Here is a 23,331-nt window from a genome sequence, read left to right as displayed (position 1 = left end):
TGGGATACATATCCAGAAGTGGGTTGCTGGATCATATGATAGTCCTATTTTTCAATTTTTGAGGAACTTTCATACTTTTTTCCATAGCAGTTGCACCATTTTGCATTCCCAGCAACAGCATACAAGGGTTGCAGTTTCTCCACATCCTGCCAACACTTGTTTTTGTGTTTGTTTGTTTGTTTGTTGATAATGGCACTCCTAACAGATATGAGGTCATGGTTTTGATTGGTATTACCCTAATGATTAGTGACAGTGAGGATGATTACATATACTTGTTGGCCATTTGCATATCTTCTTTGGAGAAATGTTTATTCAAGTCCTTAGCCTATTTTTTAACAAAAATAAGTGTTAATTTTTTGAAAACTAAATTTAATTAAAATTAAACAAAATCGATAAACTCTTAGCTAGACTAAGAAAAAAAGAGAGAAGACTAAAATAAAATCAGAAATGAAAATGGAGATATTACAACTGATTACCACAGAAATAGAAAGGATCATAAGAGACTATTATGAACAATTATATGCCAACAAACTGGATACCCTAGAATAAATTTATACATTCCTAGAAACATACAACTTACGAAGACTAAATCATGAAGAAATAGAAAGTCTGAACAGAACCACAACTACTTGGGAAATTCAATCAGTAATCAGAAACCTCCTAACTAGGAAAAGCCCATTTCTCTTTTTTAAGGAATATTTTCACTTTAATTATTTTGGTTGTCCTGACAACAAATTCTTATTAATGATACGGAAATTTGAAGTGCATTAAATCATTGAAATTACAAACCTAGAGATTTATCTATTCTATACTTTTGTCTGTATCAAAATCACTTGAAGGATTCATTACAACACAGATTACTGGGCCCCACCCCCAAAGTTTCTGATTCGTTAGGTCTGAGGTAGGGTCCAAGAATTTGCATTTTTAGCAAGTTCTCAGATGTGCTGAGTCTACAAATGAAACCTTAGTTGCCACTTTTGTCTACTGATGCACAGGGTTCTGCTCCCAGAAGGCCCTCTGCTCTTAAAAAGTCTTAAAATCCTTAACAATTTTATCTTTTGATGTATGCTGTGTAAGTGAAGACCAATGAGACAATAGAGCATGCACTAGGGGCTTGAAGCGTCTGCTTATGCACAGTCTACCTCCCACCTACCTCTCACCTAGGCGATGACTTAGTTTGTGGGGAGAGAGGCATTCCACTTTCACTTTCCACTTCTGTTGGGGCCTGGAGTATACACAGAAGTGGTCAGGGTCAGGCATATGCCTGATGACATTTTGGGGCATGGAGGCAGCCATCCTTATCCTGAGTTGGTGGCACTTCGTGACTCTAGCATGTGGTCAGCCAACCAGAGGCCATGTCTTAGATTGAGCCTCTTAATCAGTCCTGTTCAGGTAGCTAGCACTTCCTAGCAAACAGTTTTAAAGACTTTCTGGGAGTCACCCATCTTCTATGGTTTGAGGTAGCAGGATGGGATCTTATTGCTGTCAAGAGGAGAAACTTGGCAGCCATCAGACTCAAATGTGCTTAAATAACTGAAGTCATGTAGTGAGACTCTCAGATACCTGTGAAAATCTGCAGTCATCTTCCAAGTATTCTCAAGCTCAAAGAGGTATCCCCATACCTAAGAATGTGCTCCCTCAGGTCTGGTCTGGACTTGAAGTACCCTGTCTTCCTCCTTCCAACCTTCCTGAGACTGACTGGTTTGTCTCTTCTGGCCAACTCCATGTGGATAATTATTTCATAGCTCTGGAGACTATCTATTGTGTTTTTGCTGCAGTTCAAAATAGAGGTTAAATGTTCTTGTAAAGAATATTACAAAGATGAATAATAAAAAATCATGTTAATAATTTAAAATTTTAACTTTCCTTTACATAGAAAATAAATAGCAAATATAAAAACACTAAAGAGATAGACCACAGAAGAAAGAAAAAAGCTTTATAATTTACTACCTTCAATGGTACCTCTTCTCCCAATTTTTGAACAAAAAGGCCCCCATAATTTGTGGGCCTAGTGCATTTTCATTTTGCGCTAGGCCCACAAATTGTGTAGCCGATCCTGAGTATATAATATAAAAATAGGAGTTTTAAAATCCATAACTAAGAGTGAACTGGAGTAGTCAGGAAGTTAATAAGTGTTTATTGAGCACATGACATGTCCAGCAGATATTATAATAAGCACTGAAGATAAAGTAATGACGAAGTCATACGAAGTTTCTGTCCTCAAAGAGCTGACATTCTAGATAGGAATTGAGAAGTTCCATGGAAGTTGAGAGACAATTAAAGTTTAAACAATGGATATAAGGGAAAAGGAAAGAAAATATCTCAGACTCCTTAAGACTCCAACTTTAATATAATTCTTCAGCCTCACTGGAACCTTAATCTATTGATCCTTCCATTTTCATTGTCATTCACCCCCTTCATGTTCCCACTTTCTAATTTAAATTTCACAGCCAAGCTCTATAATGCCTTTATTTCATGCATTTTCAACTCTCTTGCCTCCTTTGTGCTTTGTTTGCTTTGTCACGCTTATTCAGCTTGATCTCAAACCTGGTTAAATTCAACTCTACCTATCCTATTTCTAGGCCCATGTAGCTGAGTATGGCTAGAGAAAAATATATAACCACACTAAATTGTCTCATTTTATCATAAACCATCACTAACTTCAAGTGGGCTCTTATGCTGCTAGGTAATCATACTATATTTTCCTACTCCTTGCCCCTACACTCCTGGACAACAATTGCACATTTTCTTGTTTATCCTTTTGGTTGTTTGCATGTGTGTGTGTGTGTGTGTGTGTGTGTGTTTTGTTTTGTTTTGGTATAGATGCGGTCTCACTCTGTCACCCAGGCTGGAGTGCAGTGGTGCAATCATAGCTCACTGTCGCCCTGAACTACTAGGCTCAAGTGATCCTCCCGTCTCAGCCATCTGAGTAGCTGGGACTACAGGCATGCCATCATGCCTGGCTAACAATTACGTATTTTCTCTAGTCTCTTCAAATCTCCAAAACTTACTTTTCTATCTTCAATCTCAGCAATCACCAAGTGTCCTCTTTTATGGAGAAAATTGAAACAATCAGATAAAAACTTCAACAGCTATCATCACATCTACCAACCTATCTGCTTGTATCTCCATGGCCTGCATATTCTCTCCTGTTACAATTACTAAACTAAGCTTCTAACTAGGTGATTCATTTAACAGAATCATTCTATCTCCTGGCATATCCTAAAGGGAATCAAGGTTGGAAGCAGGGAGAGCAGTGAAGAGGTTAATATAATAGTCTGGATGAAAAATGGATAGAGGCTTGCTTGAACTGGGTGGTAGTTATTCACTATACTCCACTTATACTCTAGACTCTGCTTATACACTAGACTCCACTTATATGCTAGACTCTACCTGCTTTCACTTACTTAAGAAAGTCAATCCAGCAACTTTTCCTTTGTTTCCTTTATAATAAATGTTTTTCTTTCTACTGAATTGTTATATAAATATATTGTTATATCTTCCATTAAAAAAGAGAAACAATAGATTCTAGGCGGTTTTAGTCATGGGCAATATAGTAGTGAATAAAACAGACAAAAGTCCTTGCCTTCATAAAACTTACTTTCTATGGTAGAGATAGATAATATGTATGATAAATAAGTAATTATATGGAATAGTAGATACTAATAAGTACTAAGGAAAAAAATAGAGCAGAAAAGGAGATAGGAATTCTTGGTCATTTCTCAGGCAACATCTTATTTGACATATCAGCAACGTATTACACAGGCTACCATTCCTACCTTAAAACACTTCAAATTCTAGAGTGCTATTTTCACCTGATTTTCTTCCTACTTTTTGGCTCTTCCTTCTCAATCTCCTTGGCTTGTTCCTCCTCCATTTCAGTGGACTTAAACCACAATGCCCCAAGACTGATTCTTTGAAACTTTTCTCTTTATATTGAAGCACTAGATGAATTCAGCCAGCTTCATGCCCTTAAATGTCATTTATAATCTGATGGATCATACATTTATATTTATAGTCTGGACCTCTCCCCAAATTCCTAACATATATGCAGTTATTTGATATCCATTTGGATGTTTAGTAAGTATCTCAAACTTAACATGTTCAAACCTGAGCTCTTGGTATTCCTCTCATTCCTCCCACACTTTTCTACGTCTATTAATGACAATTCCATTCTTCCAGTTTCTCAAGTCAAAAACATTAGAATCATCCTTGACCCCCATATTTCTTTCATACCCTAAATCCAATTTGTTAACAAATCCTGCTGGCACAACCTTTACAATATACTCGGATTCTGACATTGCTCACCATCTCTACTATTACCACACAGTTCAACCAAGCCTCTATCCATTTTTTACCCAGACTATTACACCAACCTCTTCACTACTCTCCCTGCTTCCAGCCTTGGTTCCCTTTAGGATATGTCCAGGAGGTAGGGTGATTCTGTTACATGAAAGTTAGATTACATCACTTCCATTCTTAAAATCCTTCCATCTCATGCTAAGTAAAAGTCTAGGTCTTTACCATGTCCTAAAAGAACCAACATGATCTGGCTCTACTTTATCTCTCTGATGTTACCTCCTATGAATCTTCTTGGCATTCTAGAAAGTCAAGATCTATAAAGAATCTGAGATTTTATTCTACTTGTAAGCTAATAAAATTAGGTTGCCAGTTTCGATGCTGATAGAAGACATGAAACTCCTGGCTCAGAGACAAAGGATAATTTATTATTCATAACAGTCATAGAATATCAGTATTTTGTGCTGGTTTCCTGAACCCTAATTCCCACAGGATGATGAAAAGAAGCCTTCCCTTCTTTATTAGTTTGTTCAGGTTGCCATAATGAAATACCACAGACTCAGTGGCTTAAACAACAGCAATTTATTTTCTCACAGTTCTGGAGACTGAAACTGTAAGTTCAAGGTGCCAGCAGGGTAGATGTCTAGTGAGGTCTCTTCCTTTGGGTTGCAGATGGCTGTCTTCTTGCTGTGTGCTCACATGGCCTTTCCTTTGTGTACACATAGGGAGGGGGAGAGAGAGAGAGAGCATGTACTCTGGTATCTCTTTTTAAAAGGACACTAATTCTATCAGATTAGAGCCATACCCTTATGATCTCATTTAATCTTATTTCCTTAAAGGCTGCATCTTCAAATAGATCCATAGTGGGGGGTGGGGCTTTAACATATGATTTTTCTTGTAAGAGGTTGGCAGAGGATGCAAACATTCAGTCTATAACACTATTTAAAATTTATCTACCTTTTTTCAAGAATTCCTATATTCTTTTCTGCTTTTTTTCCTTAGTACTTATTACTATGTAATATCCCATATGATTACTTATTTATCGGACATACTATCTATCTCTACCACAGAAAGTAAGTTTTATGAAGGCAGAGACTTTTGTCTGTTTTATTCACTACTATATTGCCTTTAACTAAAATGAGCCTACAGCACATAGAATGTGTGCTTTATACTATATGTCCTTGATACTATATGTATTGATTGAATGAAGGTTGTAGTGGGCAAGGCTAGTTATTTGGGAAAGCTGGAGTAAAGTACACTCCTAGCCAGTGAGATCTTCTTTAAGAGGAAAGTCCTGATTAATTGTGTGGTCAGTTATTATGGTAGATTTAATTAAGATCTTATTGTTGAAGCCTGTAAGTTTAAGCATACATTGTAAGTGTATTTCTGAAGTAGTAGCTGCTTACAATTTAGATTTACTTGAGTTTTTTCCAGTTATAAAAGATTAAAGGAAGAATCCTGAAAGATTAATAATACATTGTTTGGAAAACTTAACCCTGTATAAACCTAATGAACAGAATATAATCAAAGCATTTATGACTAAAAATTAAGAAACAAAGCAGCTGTTTTGGCAAGGGCAGCTTATTGAGAAATTCATTTTGATGCTGACAGATTGTATGCAAAGAGTATAAGTAAAATGGCTTTCGAAATGTGGATTTCTTGTCTTTTTAACCTACTGTCAGCCATCTCTAAATCAAGGATGCAAAGATATACTTAGAAAAGTCTTTCTATGGCAGGTAGTTATGAAAATGTGGTTTTACTGAATAGCAGGATCAATCCTAGGTTAATTTTAATTAAATAATTCTTCATAGCTTTTGGCATTTTTCCTTCATGGGAGACTGGGAGAGATGTTCTTTTATCCCTTAACCCTTAAACTGCAGCACCTAAACCTCTACTCCCCTAGCCTCTGCAGTTGCCCGTATGTACATTTATAGATTTCTTAAAGTGGATTTAAAAACACAACTAAGATCATCCCAATATACTCTTTTCAATTTTATAAATTTTAAGGACTTTGTAAGTGCTTTCTAAATGAATGTATTTTTATCTGTCACCCTTCCCTTTTCAAGTCTCTGTCACATGTACACCCTTGAGGCATATCAGTCTAAGCTGACATACTTACTCTCTCTGCATGATGTAAAAGGACAAAGGAAAGAAAGGGCTAATAGGGTACTGCGTAGGGAAGACTCTGGAAATATCCAAAGATCACGAGAGCCCAAACTACCTCCTAAGCTTATAGTATGTTGTCCTCCAAGACTGATGAAAATCACCTATAGGCAATAATCTGGCATACATTGTCAATCTTAGAGAATCCAGGTGAGTAAAACCCCTTTCTGTGTAAAGATGCAAAAGCCTGCCTAAGAGCTGAAAGTAATTGTTTTGTCTTTTTCATACAATTAAAATTGCCACCATGAATTCTAGATATTGAAATTTCTTCTTAAGTGTTTGATTTTGAAGAAAAATCAAGCATTTTCTAGCAAATTGGTTTATGAAATAAGAAAACGGTATAAGACGGTGTGATTATTTTTTCAGTTGAAGTTATTTCAATAAATAAAATATGTACATTTTTTAAATTTTCTTTTTTATAAAAAGACTTTAAGGGGGACTATATAGTATAATGAAAGAATCCTGGGGTAGGAATCAGAAAAATCTGAGTTCTAAACTAGGCTCTGACCTAACTTGCTATGTGACCTGGCCCAGCTTTCATAATCTTTCTGGGTCTGTTTTTTCTTCTTTTTTAATATAATGAGAGAGTTGGCCAGTTGATGTCTTAAACTCCTTTTAGACCTAACATTCTATGAATCCAACTTATTATAACAGATGAACTCACAAATCTACAAATTCCTGAACAACAGGTGCTGGACAGGATGTGGAGAAATAGGAACACTTTTACACTGTTGGTGGGATTGTAAACTAGTTCAACCATTATGGAAAACAGTATGGCGACTCCTCAAAGATCTAGAACTAGATGTACCATATGACCCAGCCATCCCATTACTGGGTATATACCCAAAGGATTATAAATCATGCTGCTATAAAGACACATGCACACGTATGTTTACTGCGGCACTATTCACAATAGCAAAGACTTGGAATCAACCCAAATGTCCATCAGTGACAGACTGGATTAAGAAAATGTGGCACATATACACCATGGAATACTATGCAGCCATAAAAAAGGATGAGTTTGTGTCCTTTGTAGGGACATGGATGCAGCTGGAAACCATCATTCTTAGCAAACTATCACAAGAACAGAAAACCAAACACCGCATGTTCTCACTCTTAGGTGGGAACTGAACAATGAGATCACTTGGACTCAGGAAGGGGAACATCACACACCGGAGCCTATCATGGGGAGGGGGGAGGGGGGAGGGATTGCATTGGGAGTTATACCTGATGTAAATGATGAGTTGATGGGTGCTGACGAGTTGATGGGTGCAGCACACCAACATGGCACAAGTATACATATGTAACAAACCTGCACGTTATGCACATGTACCCTAGAACTTAAAGTATAATAATAATAATAAATAAATCTACAAATTCATATACATTAGGGAATATTATGACTCTATAGGTATAAATTATCACACTGTAAAACTTTAATTCCCCATAGACGCTTTAGAATGAATTTGACATGTCAGTGATGTCCAATTATTTTTATAGGTACATTCCTCTCATTGAAAGGAGCTGTGCTAACATTCTCCTGTATGGACCGAACGGGTGGATTAATGCAACCGCCATATGAAGTTTGGAGGGATCCAAACAACATAGATGAAAATGAAAAATCTTGGAGAAGGAAAGTGGTAATGAACTCATCTTCTGCATCCCAAGAAATAGGAGACCATCAGTATACAATAATCTGCTCAGAAAAACAAGCCAAAGTCTTCTCACTGCCTTCTCAGACTTGCCTTTATGTTCATAACATCACGGAGACATCTTTTATACTGCAAGCAAATGTGGTGGTCATGTGTAACAGTGCCTGCTTGGCATGCTTTTGTGCTAATGGACATATCATGATAATGAGGTACTTGCCTTCTTATAAATTATCTGGTAATCACAACACCAGCAAGGTACAATTCTAAAAAATATATGTGTTATGTGCAAGATGTTATCAAGAAGCAACCTGAGATCATTGTTTCATTATGTTTCTGGATGTTTTATTGTTCAACAATTTGTTGAGAGTTTGGGGTTTTTCTGTTTTGTTTTGGTTTTTTTTTTTTTGCTAAAAATGCTTGGCATTGTGAGTGAAATATATATTTTAATTGCTATCAAGGAATCTAAGAAAAGAATGATTTTTCAATCATTCAACAAATGTTTATTGAGCATATCTCCCAGATGCTATGCTAAGCACTGGAAATAAAAGATGAATAAGCTAAGTGGAAAAGAAGTTAACTTTTACTTTTCCTGTGTTTCATACTTCACCCAAGAAATTTACATACAGAATTTCATTTGATCCTTAGAACTTCTCTAGGACATAGGAAAATAAAGTATTATTTGCATCCTCCATTTTACATGTGTTAATAAATTAAAGTTACACAATTTGCCTGAGGTTGCAAGTCTAGGAAAAGTGAGGCCAGTCTGATAACTAAAAGTTATCAGACACTTCTATAATAAAATATTGGCCAAGAGATTTCATTCTACTCTAGTGAAATGAAAATTTATGAGACACAAAAATAATTATCATAAAATGAACTCATAAACATATACTATATAGAAGTCATTGTCATTCTTTTTAATATCTCACTTATTTCCAAAAATCATTGAGACAAGCATTGTGCTAGGCTTGTGAAGGATATAAAAATTAGTAAAACATGGTCCTAACCCTTAAGAAACTCACTGTCTAACTGGGGAGATAAGATAGATACACAGACATTATAACAAAAAGAAAATGTAAATTCCAACAGAGGAAATATGGGATTGAATTTTCTAGCTACAAACTAAGTTCCCAGAGTTCAAAGTCACAGCATAGTTGAACATGTATTATAAAAAAGAGTTGTTGGGAGGACAGTAACATGTAGAGATAGTTTGAAGCAAATTGTTGAGGACTTTGAATGTTGAGTTTGAGATTAATTAATTAATAGGAAATGGGGTTTTAAGCAGGTAATTAACCTTCTCTAGCCATGTGTTAGGACATACACAGGGAGAAGTTGAGATAGGCTTTTGAACTGAAGTGGTCTCTATATTGAAGGCAAGGAGGAAACAGGTGTAAGGGAAACTTATTGAATGAAAAGCTGATTTGTTGTGGACAGTAATGGAGGTTATTAAATCTCGAGGTTAGAAGAGAGTTTAAAGGTTAAAACATTTTTTGAACTTAGATAACGGTTATGTTATTCGCATATAGGAAAGTCAGAAGGATTCGAAAAAGCTGATAAAGAGAAATTTAATAATAAATTGAGAATAAATATTTGAAATGTGAGGTGTTATAAGCCATCCAGCAGAGATTTGGCAATAAATTTAAGATTTGCACTCTGAGAAAAATATATGTGGAAGATCCAGCTTTGGAAGTCATATATATAAATGCATCAGTAAAAGTTATGTCAGCAAATGAGATTAAAAAAAGATAGCATAAAAAGAAACAAGAAATTGATTGAGCTGAGGATAGAAACTTGGGGGTATTCTACGTTTACGTAGTGAAAGAAAGAAGATGCAGCAAAGGAGATTGAGAAGAAATCATTAGAAAGATAGGACAGGACCAGAATTGTATAACTTCATTAAATAAAAAGAGAAGAATATTAAAACAAAAGAGGTGGTCAAGAGGTAGTAAAATATAGCAGAGAGGTCAAAGAATTTGGGTACAAGAAAAAAACAGTAGATCTCACAACTGGTGGGATATTAATGATCTTTGAGAAAGCAAATATTAGCAGCATGGTGGAAACAAAAGCTAATTTTCAAGGAGACAAGAATAGAGGCAGTGGTGTAGATCAGAGTTTGGCAAATTAATATCCAAAACAAAATCTACCTCCATTCCCCTATCTGATTTTGTACAGCCTGCAAGCATTAAGAATGGTTTTTACATACTTAATGGTTGAAAAAACTCAAAGAGAAGAAGAATATTTCATGATATGTGAAAATTATACGAATTTTAAATGTCAGTGCCCATAAATAAAGGTTTTGGAACACAGCCACACCCATGTTTCTGTATATTGACTATGGCTGCTTTTGCACTACAGGGCAGAGTTGAGTAGTTGCAACAGAGACTATATGGCCTAGAGGGCCTAAAATATTTACTATCATAAATATTTATGGGCCCTTTTTCCCTGGTATTGATTATTCTTTCAGGAAATTTTGTGGTTAAAAGAGAGATGAGTCAGGAAAGTCATTTAAGAATGAAACTAGCTTTTGAGAGTTTTTTTTTTTTTTTAATACGGAAAATATGAGCAGATTTGTAAGCCAAGGGAAAGTAGTGAAGGAGAAAATTTTGAATAGAAATAATCATTTTATGATCTGTTCATTCTCTCATATATTTCTGATTCTTTTCAATCTAGTTCCCCCTTTCTCAAACTGTTTTTAGAAATTTCTGATAAGGTCATTTCAATCTTGTTTGAAAATGATTTAACTCACAGACATGCCTCAGATTTTGGGGGGAAAAAAAGGTCTATTTGTGTATGTGTGTAAGCGGGTGTATCTCTCACACACATACACTGAGTCATTGATAAATGGTATCTGTCTTCCTCTGCTTGACATGATAATGATACTTTGCTTGACATGATAATGATTACTTTGATATTGTGTCATAGTAGAAATTCTTCATGTGTTCCTGAGGATCCTCAAAACTCACTGAAAAGGAAATAATTTTGATATGATTTTAATAATACATATACATAAAGTATAGCTAGGAAACAATGGTGTGTACTCTGCTGTATAGTTTAAAGAAATGAATCCTACAAATTAGCATGCACCTGGACTCATTCATTTTCCCATACTGAGTATATTCCTAGGATCTTTTCAGACCCTAGCAGAAGGTAACTCTCCTGAGCCCAGTCTTCTCAAGTCCTAGTTTTCTGACAGATATCAGGTAGCTAGGCAATGGTTACCTAGATCCTAAGTACCCAGACCCAGAAAAGCAAGTTTGAGAGTAGAGAGGAGAAATAGAAGAAGCTTATTTTTGTGTGAATTCTCAAACTTGGCTGTAAGAAACACTTTTTGTGAGACCTACCTTGTTACCTGACGCTGTTTCTTTATTAAAGTATCCTGCATAGAAGAAAGTCTTTTTTCTTCTGTTATAAGAGCAATTGTTTCCTAGAAGTTAGCAACTGCTCTCTTTTCCTACCTGAAGTGACTACACCTCTTTAATTTTCTTTTCTTGGCTTACTTATTATTATACAATATAGACAATGTAGCACATCAGAAAAGTCGGTTGGAACCTCTTCCTCAACTCCACCCTTTAATTTGACTGAATCTATCATGGAAATCTGTTTAACTGGGATTGGTTTGGACTTATATTTTAAGGAGCTTAGTTACCAGAAGTGCTATAACAGATCATCTTTTAATATATTCTTAAGATATTAGGTAATTTGTTCATCAATGAAGCTTTTGAATCCAGTGTATCATTTACATTTACAGCACATCTCAATTCAGACAAGCCATGTATCAACTGCTCAATAGCTACATGTGGTTACTGGCTACCATATTGGAAAGCACAGTGCTTATTCCAATAGCACAGATTTCAGGTCCCATTTTACATAGTAAATTTCCAGGTCTCAAAGTAGTGTTACAAACCACTTTGATAAAGGAAATCAGTATTTTTTTCAAGGTGCTGGTTTTACGATCTGGGATAATTTAAAATCATTGTGCACACTTAGAATCAGTACAACGGTTTCAAAATTTATTTAATTACAAGTTTATCTTTTTCCTTTTGGCATTAAAGTTCAGATTAAAAGGCAGTGAGACTGGTTTTCGTCAGTGGTTTGTAAAACTGGCTCGAAAAACAGTATCCAAAAGGACATTATGAATATTTTAGCAAAATTATCAGCTACATTAGGATAAGCATATACCCATGGGGTAAGACAATTCAGATGTGTGGTATTCATTTGGATGTGCAAATTCTGATCTATTATTTATAACTTATTCTCATTCCCTTACAGTCTTGGCCATATTTATTTATTAGTCATGCCTCCAGTGCAGTTGCCCTAAGTTATGAGTAATTTTCATTTCCTGTGTATAGAGTAAAGGAATGGGGAGCAAAGCCACTTCATTTCCAGGCACAGTGAACTGGACCCACACCACATCACTGTCAGTTTTGCCTTAAAGAAAGACAATCGACCGAGTATGCAGTCAGACACTTTCTAGTTGTGGTGTTTCTGACATAACCAAATGCTGTAAGTCATTGTAGGAACATGTGAAGTGCTACAAAAAGTGCCCCGGAAATTGCTGGCCACTGCATTTAATCCATCAAGAACATTTGCTAAGCATCTATGTGAAACTGTGCCTGTGAATTTTTTTTTTTCATGTATATGATTTTATGTGAAAGTCTAGATTATTGGATCTTAAGACCCATGTCCAGGAACAGGAGTCAGCATAAGGATGCTGAACTCTCCTTCTGGCTGTGCCTGTGACTCCAGAGTCCTGTCTTACTGTGACTTAAAGTTTGATGGAGAGAAAGCTGTAGGATCCATAATTTCTGCCAGGAAACCAGGGTCTTTCTGTTCCTAACCTGAGAATGGGCACCCAGTGTTCTGAGAACACTTTCTGGGCTAACATGGTCCTCACACAGAGCTGAGAAAGAACGTGTTCCCCCTCCTGGGAAGCACATGTAAAATTTAAGAGCCTGAATCTCTTCTAAACCAGTAATTGACCTCTAAGCACCCACCATACTACTGCTACATTCAGGGCAGAAGACACTACTCTTTGTAATCCAGCCACCACCAAAATGGGAACAAAAGGAAGGAAGGTTAAGCCATTGGATAATACTGAATCTGTTTCCCTAAGTGACTTAATCTTAGAGCAAGCATAACATCCAGGTTAATTTTTGTAAGATATCTCCTTTTATTATCACCCTCATCATAGTTCCCGATTATCTCTTAAAGTAAGTGGTTTATTGACATTAGTATTTCTGATAATAGTTTACAAACTACTATAAACGAATTTATAAACATTACTATTTCTGATGAAAATAAAGTTGCTTCTCCCTCCAAAAACAGGAAAGGAAAAGAAAAAAAGAAAGTCTAGTTTATTACCACTGAGCCTTGAAGATAAGAAGAAACAACCAGGCCTGGTATGGTGGGTCATGCCTATAATCCCAGCACTTTAGGAGGCCAAGGCAGGTGGATCACTTGAAGTCAGGAGTTTGAGACCAGCCTGGCCAACATGGCAAAGCCCTGTCTCTACTAAAAATACAAAAATTAGCCAGGTGTGGTGGCACACGCCTGTAGTTCCAGCTACTCAGGAGGCTGAGGCGTGAGAATCACTTGAACCTGGAAGGTGAGATTGCAGTGAGCTAACTCCACTGCACTCCAGCTTGGGTGATAGAGCAAGACAAATATAAAAATTATAATTAAAAAAAGAAACAATCATAAAATAAGAGAATAAAAATTGCTGTTTTTATGTAAAGATCTGCTTCTAATAACCTGCATATGATATATGGATTTATTTTTTTCCATTCAGCCTACCTAGTCTTCGCCCAATGTTGGATGTTAATTATTTGCCACTGACAGACATGAGGATAGCACGAACATTTTGTTTTACCAATGAAGGACAGGCATTATACCTCGTCTCTCCTACAGAAATTCAGCGGTTAACATACAGCCAAGAAATGTGTGATAATCTACAGGTAGGTCAGGAGGTACATTTATGAAAAAGACATTGGACATGGTTGAGAGAATGAGAAAGATGTCTAAAAACTAAAATATTATTAGGTCAGACAATAAACATGCCTTTCCAATAACATGTTTTGAACATATATTCTTCATTTTGAGCCTACCAACTTCTAGTATAGTTCTAGGTATTGCACAGAAATGATAAGAGGGAGACAATGCAAAGATCATTCACATTAATAGCTAATCTTTTTATTTATTTATTTTATTGTTTTTGTCCATGGAGAATCTTATGAAAGATTATAAACTCTCCCCTCAGGGTGGAAAATATGTATGTACATACAAAAACTTTCCATACCATTCAGGGAGTTCAAGAACTCTTGAAGAAACCTTGTGATTAAGGGACACACAAAACAAACATATGTCCTGTGGGTTAGAATTGAGCATTTGCCTTTGATTGTAGCAGTAAGCATAGCCTAGAAACAGAATAGATATAAATGTCTAACCTTGCATAAGAATGGTCACAACATTTTTGAAAAGCATCTTGGACATTTAACTAGTTAAACCCCCTCATTTTACAAATAAGAAAACTAAAACATATTTATTATAATACAGGGGTTAAGAGCATAAGCTCTGAACTACTCAAGTTGTATTTTGGCTCCTCCATTTGTGTGACTTTGGGCATTTTACTTAATTTATCTGTACACTCTACTTTGGAGCATTGTTGTCAGAATTTAGTAAGAATTCATGTAAAGGACTGAGCTCCGTGCCTGGAATATAGTAGGTTTTTTAAAAATAAATAATAATAAATATTAGCATCATCACCATTGTCATTCTACAGATATTTATTGAGTTTTTACTATATGCCTAATACTTGGCTAGACTCTAGGAACATGCTAATAAATAAGACACAAGTCCCTGCCTGTCAGTGTGGAGAGACAGAAGTAAACAGACAATCACACTACTCTGTGGAAACTGCTATATATGGCTGTGCCAGTACTGGGGAGACATAGAAGGAGGACACCTGGGTTGATGGAGCAGAAGGGAGGCAGTTTAACCAGTTGACTCTCTAACGTGCTTTTTAAAAATTTTGTGACTATCCTTACTCAAGGTTAGATAAACCTTTACAGCTATCCTGTTTCTAGTCTATGCATACTGCTACAATCAGAGACAAATGCCCAATTCTAACTCACTGGATATATATTTATTTTGTGTGTCCCTTAATCAAAAGAAGTTAGAGAAGGATTATGGGCACAACTGACTTCCAAATGGTAAATAGGAGTTATCCAGGCGACAGAATGGCTGGGGATGAAAAAGGTAAGATACTTTAGACAGAAGTCGTGGCATGCAAAAGCCTCAGGGCTAAGGAAACTGCCAAGAAAGTGCAGAATTGGGAAGTGAAAAGAGTGGAGGTGTTGTGCTGGAGAATTAGTCGAGTAGATCTTGCAGCCCCTTGTAAGCTCCCTAAGGAATCTATTATAGCATTTAACCCAAGGGCAGTGGTAAGTCATTAAAAAGTTTTAGCAGATTTGTTTATTAAAATAAATATTCTGGTTAGTATGGCAGTTGGTTTTCAGGAAGCATGAGGATGGAGAAAAGTCAGCAGATTCAATAGCTATAAAGTGTAATCAGCTGGATTTAGGGTTATTAGATATAGGAGTGAAGGAAAGGAAGGAATTAGTCATTTCTCGGTTTCTGGCTTGGGGAACCAAATAGATGATGGTGCCATTTCCAAAGAGAAGGGCTTCAGGAGGAGGAGCACAAGTCTCAGTAGAGGTAAGGGGAGATGATGAAGTTAAAATCATACTGGAAGTTTGTAGGAAACCAATATTAGGTCACAGATCTCCTGACTCAGTCTAAGTTCCTTTCTCCACACTGATGGTTCTTAAACTTTGGTTAAGAACCTTGCAAGTCTGGTAAAAATATAGATAATGAGAGTACATCTATGTAGATTCTGATTTCATATATGTGGAATGCAGCCTAGATATCTGCATTTCTAACAAGCATTTCTCTAGTCATTGTAAAGCTCACCAAATATTGAAAACAATTGTACTTCACCCTATACAGTAGCTGCCTATTTTGACTCATTTAAATTATCTTTAATCATTTTATAATTTTGTACTCCTACAAAAATAGATCCAACCTTCCACATACCACCAAAGCTTTCCTATTTCATAGGGCAGTCTATGCTTGGTTCAGGGAAGGGTACCAGGATAAAAAAGAGGCTATAGTGACTGAAAAAGGATCAGAAGTCTACTGGTAATTATTGAGCACAGGTGGAAATTAATCCTAGGGTAGATATACTAGCTTCCCATACTTTGGTGGAGGGAAGAAGAGAAGAGGACAGATAAAGGAAATTTTTAGAATGTTTGTTACTATAGAAGGGGAGGAATAAAAGAAATGCCAGAGGGAGAACTGTGAGCACAGCAAAAATCACTATGAAAATACATGAAAAGCACACTGTTTTTTTTCATGATGTCTCCTAATATACCACAGTATTACCTTTTTGTATATTAATTGATTTTTTAATGCTTTTTTCTTTGAATTTGATACAGGACATGCTAGGAGATTTGTTTACTCCCATAGAGACACCAGAAGCTCAAAACAGAGGCTTTCTTAAGGGACTGTTTGGTGGAAGTGGACAAACATTTGACAGAGAAGAGCTCTGTGAGTAAATTCCTGATTGTAAAAATGTATTGCAAAATAGAAGACATGTTTCTGTGTATGTGTATGTGTGTGTATAACTTAATGTAATATGTGATCTCAAATTCTAGACTACATATTTTTTGCTTCTTAAAGTTTGAATATTTGTTTCCTTCTGTACCAGAAAAATTATTTGCGTTTACCAAACATGAAAAAAAGTGGTCACTTCATATTAGGAAATTGTGTAACAAAAATGATATATATAATTCATACAAATAATGAGCAAGTTAATAAATATCTCATTTACAAGTAGATCATACCTGCATGGCAATGTGAAGGTATTCAAAAAAGTCTAGAAAAAAGATTTTTGAATCTGCCTGACTTTAACCACTGCTGGAAAACAGATTCCTTATTCAGAATGTAAGATTTATCAATCCTACAGAATAAATTACTTAAAAAATCTACCAGTGAGACTTTGATAAACAAAATCGAAAAGTATTACTGTTTATCAAAGTCTCACTGGTAGATTATTTATTTATTTATTTATTTGAGACAGAGTCTTGCTCTGTCACCCAGGCTGGAGTGCAGTGGCCTGATCTCGGCTCACTGAAACCTCTGCCTCCCGGCTTCAAGCGATTCTCCTGCCTCAGCCTCCCAAGTAGCTGGGATTACAGGAGCCCACCATGCTGGGCTAATTTTTGCGTTTTTAGTAGAGACGAGGTTTCGCTATGTTGGCTAGGTTGGTCTCGAACTCCTGACCTCAGGTGATCTGCCCACCTCACCCTTCCAAAGTGCTGGGATTACAGGCATGAGCCACAGCGCCCAGCCTCACTGGTAGATTTTTAAATAATAGGAAGATACCAGGGAAAATTTTCAGAGAGAAGATATGAATATATTTTCCAGAATATCCTACCATCATTTGGTAGTATAGATCAAAATTCTCTTTCTCTGGAACTTTTAACTATGCAAAAACATCTAGGTTCCTTCATACAATAGAATATTATTTGGCCATGAAAAGGAATGAAGTAGTGATACATGGTACAACATGGATAACCTTGAAAACATCTTGCTAAGTGAAAGAAGCCAGACAAAAAAAGGTCACATATTGTATGATTCCATTTATATAAAAGGTCTAGAATTCAGAGAGACTGAAAGTAGATTAATGATTGCCAGGGGCTGAGGCAAGGAAGGAACAGGGAGTGGCTGCCAATGAGCATGGGGTTTCTTTTTGGAGTAACGTATGTGTTCTGCAATCAGATAGTGGTGATGGTCCTACAACTTTGTGAATACACTAAAAACAAGTGAATTGTACACTTTAAATGGATAAATGTTATGTGAATTATATCTCAATAAGGCTCTTAATTTTTAAAAATTAGATTCCATCAACTCTTACTAAAAAAAAAATCTAGAATCCATTCCAGTATTACATCCTTGGGAATTCTAACTAAATTTCTGCCAAAATAGCTGTTTTTTTCTTTAAAAAAAAAAAAAAAATTTAAAAGACAGAATCTCACTTGGTTGCCCAGGCTTTAGAGTAAAGTGGCACAACCATAACTCACTGCAGCCTCTAACTCCTGGGCTCAAGTGATCCTCCTGCCTCAACCGCCTGGGTAGCTAGGACTACAGGCACGTACTTTTATGCTTGGCTAATTTTTGATAGCTGTTTTTCAATTAAAAAATATTTTTCTTTATTGAGCGCTGCTGTGGTGGTATGCACTTGTAGTCCCAGCTACTTGGGAGGCTGAGGTGGCAGGATTTCTTGATGCCACGAATTCGAGTCAGGCCTGGGCAACATAGCAAGACCCTGTCGATAGAAATTTTTTTTCACTTCATTGAAATTGAATAAAACTGAGCTTTGTAGGTGACTGAGAAATTCTTTGTGTCTTTTAGAAATCACATTTTTTTTTTTTTTTTGAGACAAAGTCTCACTCTGTCACCCAGGCTGGAGTGCAGTGGCATGGTCTCGGCTCACAACCCCCACCTCCCTGGTTCAAGAGATTCTCGTGCTTCAGTCTCCTAAGTAGCTGGGACTACAGGCACATGTTACCACTCCCAGCTAATTTTGTATTTTTAGTAGAGACAGGGTTTCACCATGTTGGCCAGGATGGTCTGGAATTCCTGACCTCAAGTGATCTGCCTGCTTCAGCCTCCCAAAGTGTTGGGATTACAGGCGTGAGCCACTGTGCCCAGCCACAAATTTTTAACATATGTAACTTATATGGGTAAATGTTATGTTTGTTTTATAAATCAAATTTTTAACATATGTAACCATCATTCATATATTCATATACCCCATTTTTCAGTGTTTACGGAGAGAGAGAGAGATAGAAAGAGAGAGGAAGAGAACCTGAGGCCTAGAAAGGCTTATATATGAAGGTGAACAGAGAAGTCTGAAATAAAAACTTAGGCAGAAATTTAAGCAAACGATCAGGTCTAAGCTTGGAAGAGACATTAATATGGCTTAAATATGAAGTCACATATGTGAATATTCCAATTCAGCATCAAGAAATGCAATTATGCCATATTGTATGGAACACACACACATACAAAAGGCCTATGATAACAATGTATCTCACTGTCTCTTTCTTAGCATTTTTCTGAAGTGCTAACATCTCCAAACACATATATGATGCTCTTTTAATGAGAATTATGACAGTAGAATGTAATGTTAGTTCTTTGTCTTGGTGACAAGCTTGACTGTTTGAATTACTGACAAAATGTTTTAAATTGCTATTGCTTATATTCTCAGTTGGGGAAGCTTCAGCAGGAAAAGCATCCCGCAGCCTTGCGCAACACATTCCTGGACCAGGTAGTATAGAAGGGATGAAAGGCGCTGCTGGAGGGGTGATGGGAGAGCTGACCCGTGCACGAATCGCACTTGATGAAAGAGGACAGAGGCTAGGAGAGCTGGAAGAGAAAACTGCAGGCATGATGACCAGTGCAGAAGCATTTTCCAAACATGCACATGAGGTAAACTGCCTAAGTAAATACAGACATCTTCATACAGGAGTAACTTTAAGCATTTAGGCTCTGAACAAGAACGCTTAAACAGAGATCCACATAAGTAATCCTGTATGAGAATCATGGTAGCCTGGATCTCTTCTAAGTATTACAATTCCCCCAATGCTTGGGAGATAAAAGGTTTTTTGTTTGTTTGTTTTTAAATACTTTAAGGTATCGATACTTATTTACCTTAGGGGATAAAGAAAATTATCCATTGGTTCTCATACATCTGGGATCCACATCCTCCATTTTGTCTCAGTCATGAAAAATCATTTTCTATCAGCTGAGTCTTTACAGCTTATTTTTAAAATCTTTCTCATATGCACTTTATTTCACAAAATAAAAGAAGCCATTCAGTTTGATTATAAGTTTTGAGATTAGATTTGCATGATTAGCTCAAAAAGGCCTTGCTTTAAATAGCACTTTTAAAGTATTTTAGCATCTTATGGTGGCTATGTTTTTCTTTGCAGTTAATGCTGAAATACAAGGATAAGAAGTGGTACCAATTCTAACTTCTAAAGAAGCTGTGACTGCTTTGAGAAACCATATTCAGGGAAACCAAATTTATTCCCAGCATCACTATTCAACTGCTAGAAGCCAGTTTCTTCTACAAAATGTTCCATTTACAGTCAATCTGAAATTATCATAAAGGAGATGTATCAGAGACGCTGTACAACCCAAAGGCTGGAGCCCTGGTTAAAATCCCAAGATATGGCTGAATTTGCCTTTTCCCATGTGGAATGGAGCTATCATCTTGGCATGTCATTCGATAAGGATTTATATTTAGGAACTACGGGGAGTCCTCTTGATTTGAAAATTCCTGTACAAACAAAAGCATTAATGCACTTAATGAAAACAAATCTTTGCATGATAAATTAACATCTTAAGAGGAAAAGAAAAAAAAAAGCATGTTGTGATAGAAGAAAAAAAAAGATTCATGGTAAACTATTTCTATCAATTGGGCCACACTCAACAATTTAAAAAATCTGCATTTGAAGATATCAGTGCATTTCAAATATATTTGCCATACCCAACTGAAAAGGAAAACAAAACAAAACAAGAACCCAGAGTTTTCTCCTCATCATTTTACTAGAACATTATTGAATTCTTATGGCAAGAGTCTGATTAATGTTCTCTCTCCATGTTTTACATCATTCACAGTTCTGTCATAATCAAATATTGCCAGTATAGTAAATTATTCCCAACACAATTATTTTCATTTCTATCACCTTCAGAATGGGTTGCTGTTTTTAGCACAAACCATGCAGGGTTGGGTCACCTCAAAGCATTTTCTTCAGCCTGGCTTGTACTCTATAGGGGAGTTGGTAGTAGGTTTGGGGAATCTATAGGAATAATAGTTAGCTATGAGAACTGACTTCACAAAAAGGGAAATTTCACACACCCCAATTTCAGTTTCTAAAGTGATATATTTTAAAAGCTTCATTTGTATCCTTGTCTGCCAGTTACACAGTATATTACTGTTCAAACCCAGTAGGGCCTGCAATCGAAAGGTGCTCTTGCAGCCTGACATTCACAAACCAAACCAGATAACCAAACTGGTCATTCTCTTTAGTGTGATTCAGTAAAACCTCAGTTAATGTTTTGGGAAAGGGATTCTGATTTATGACATTTCTGATTTACAAGGGCTTTCATTAGAAAATACCTTTCGGTTTGATATTTACCACTGGAAATCTTTATAAAATATAGTGATGTGTTTGCTATCTTGGCCTCAGTCATCATTATAGACAACAGAAATACATAAAAAGTTTAATGATACAAAATCAATGTTTTTGTCACTAGGTCAAATAATATAAGCCACCAGATTATGTCAATAGATGCCAAACACCTGTCCCTTATTAAAAACTCTTTTAAAGTTGGAATAAAGAATATCCTTAACATGATACAAGGTATCTATTGTAACTCACCAGAAAAGCACCAGAATCAAAACCAAATAGACACTACCATTTCACATGATTCTGGAAGTCAAACGTTATAGGAATGTATATATACATATTCCAGGACCCATCCTGTAATATGTTGTTTATTCAAGAAAATTTTTAATTATGGTTTTGGCTTATTGCATTTTTGTTAATCAAGGTCTTACTGGATTTACATTTGTGTTAAGACTTCACAATTTTCCTGAATTTCAGGTTATTTTAGCCAAAAAAACGGTATTTTTATTTCCTTTATAGTCTAATTTTTTGCCAGAAGTTGTACTTTCTAGCAAATGTTTCTAGTGGTACAATGTTCTCAGTAATTTTGAGAAAACAAAGATGAGTGAAAGAGTTAAGATAATGTACACTAGGACAGGATTTCTCAGAGTCCTTGAATCCTCTTGTTAAAAAAGCCTCTCTGTGAATCTCCCAGACTCCTGTGAACAGCCTTATGGTAACAGAATCCAGCTTGGAAACACAGATATTACATGACTGTATAATGTATAGAATTATAAAATTATATGTTAAAAATATTAAAGAAACTTAAGATTAGGATCTAGAAAACACTAGTGGCCAAATTGCAATGTATTATTTGTACCACCAGTTTCAAAGACTTAGTTTTCTGATTTTCAGAACAAACACTTTATCATTTCTGTATTTCCAAAAAAACCTAAAAGAGTAAAATATTAGTTTATTTTAGAAATAATGAAACTCAGTCCAAAGTAGCAGTACCTTTGATGAGTATCTCTGAAGCCCTCAATAAGATTTAACTTGTTTTAACTTGATCTACATCGAGATTTCTCAATAGCGGCATTATTAGCTGAAAGTCTTTATTGTGGGGAACTGTCCTGTGTATTGCAGGATTTTAGCAACATCCCTGGCCTCTGTCTACTAGATGCCAGTAGGAACCTCCTAGTAATGACAATCGAAATGTCATGGCCAAAATTGCTCCCAGTTTATAGCCACTATTCTACATCATATAAAGAGGTAGATTGTGTGAATATGTAATATATGTTGTATAAAACTGTACAATAAGTATACAATGTCTTCGCAAGATAAATTATTATACCCAAAATTACATGTGTGGTTCATATGCAATAAAATACAATTTTGAAGAAAGCATATAGGAATCAGTGAAAAATAACAACTACAGAATATTTTAAGGCACATAGAGAAAATATCAAAAAGGACATTATAGTATTTCACTGTAGAAGTGCTTAAAACTTTGGTCTCACTGAATAGATCAAAAGTTTATAATTAGCACACCAATTGGAAGTAAACAGGTGCTTCTAAAATGCTTGAAAAGAAAAGGCTCTTTGAAGTAGTTTAAACGTGTCTTTCAAAATTGTTTTTATAAGCCCTTCCTTAACGTAAGGGTACTTCATCTCACAAACTCCTGGTTAGTGGAATCCAAATTAATGAGGTTTTACTGTATCAAAATTATTTTTATAATTCAAAGAGACAGCAATAAGAAGAATCTAATGTGGATGTGATTTTTCTCTTTGAACATTTCTGTTCTGTTGCACTGACCTTAGCGCGCGCGCACACACACACACACATCGCCACCACTACCATCATCATCTTATCCTCACCTTTGGAAAATGAGTACTGTTGATCCATGTAATCCTTTGCATAGTCTCATCATTCCTATCTTTCTTCTATTCTGGAACATAAGAAAAATACTCCTAGTAACGTGGACA

At 36.0% G+C, this 23,331-nt stretch overlaps 1 protein-coding gene across 2 annotated transcripts in view; it reads left to right on the top strand.

The window, feature by feature from the left end:
• The window catches only part of STXBP5L (syntaxin binding protein 5-like), a 503,509-nt gene extending 482,098 nt beyond the window's left edge, over positions 1–21,411 (top strand). For both annotated transcript variants that reach the window (XM_011971605.1, XM_011971604.1), the window contains 5 exons: positions 7,963–8,323; positions 13,903–14,068; positions 16,607–16,718; positions 19,444–19,664; positions 20,168–21,411. In XM_011971605.1, the coding sequence (XP_011826995.1) occupies positions 7,963–8,323; positions 13,903–14,068; positions 16,607–16,718; positions 19,444–19,664; positions 20,168–20,209 (902 nt within the window). In that variant the 3' untranslated portion in view covers positions 20,210–21,411. The remainder of the gene's footprint in view (positions 1–7,962; positions 8,324–13,902; positions 14,069–16,606; positions 16,719–19,443; positions 19,665–20,167) is intronic.
• Positions 21,412–23,331: the final 1,920 nt, after the last annotated feature.

Source organism: Mandrillus leucophaeus, unplaced genomic scaffold (assembly GCF_000951045.1).
Source record: "Mandrillus leucophaeus isolate KB7577 unplaced genomic scaffold, Mleu.le_1.0 Scaffold123, whole genome shotgun sequence".
NCBI classification, from domain to species: Eukaryota; Metazoa; Chordata; class Mammalia; order Primates; family Cercopithecidae; genus Mandrillus; species Mandrillus leucophaeus.
This window is presented reverse-complemented; position numbering and strand designations above follow the sequence as displayed.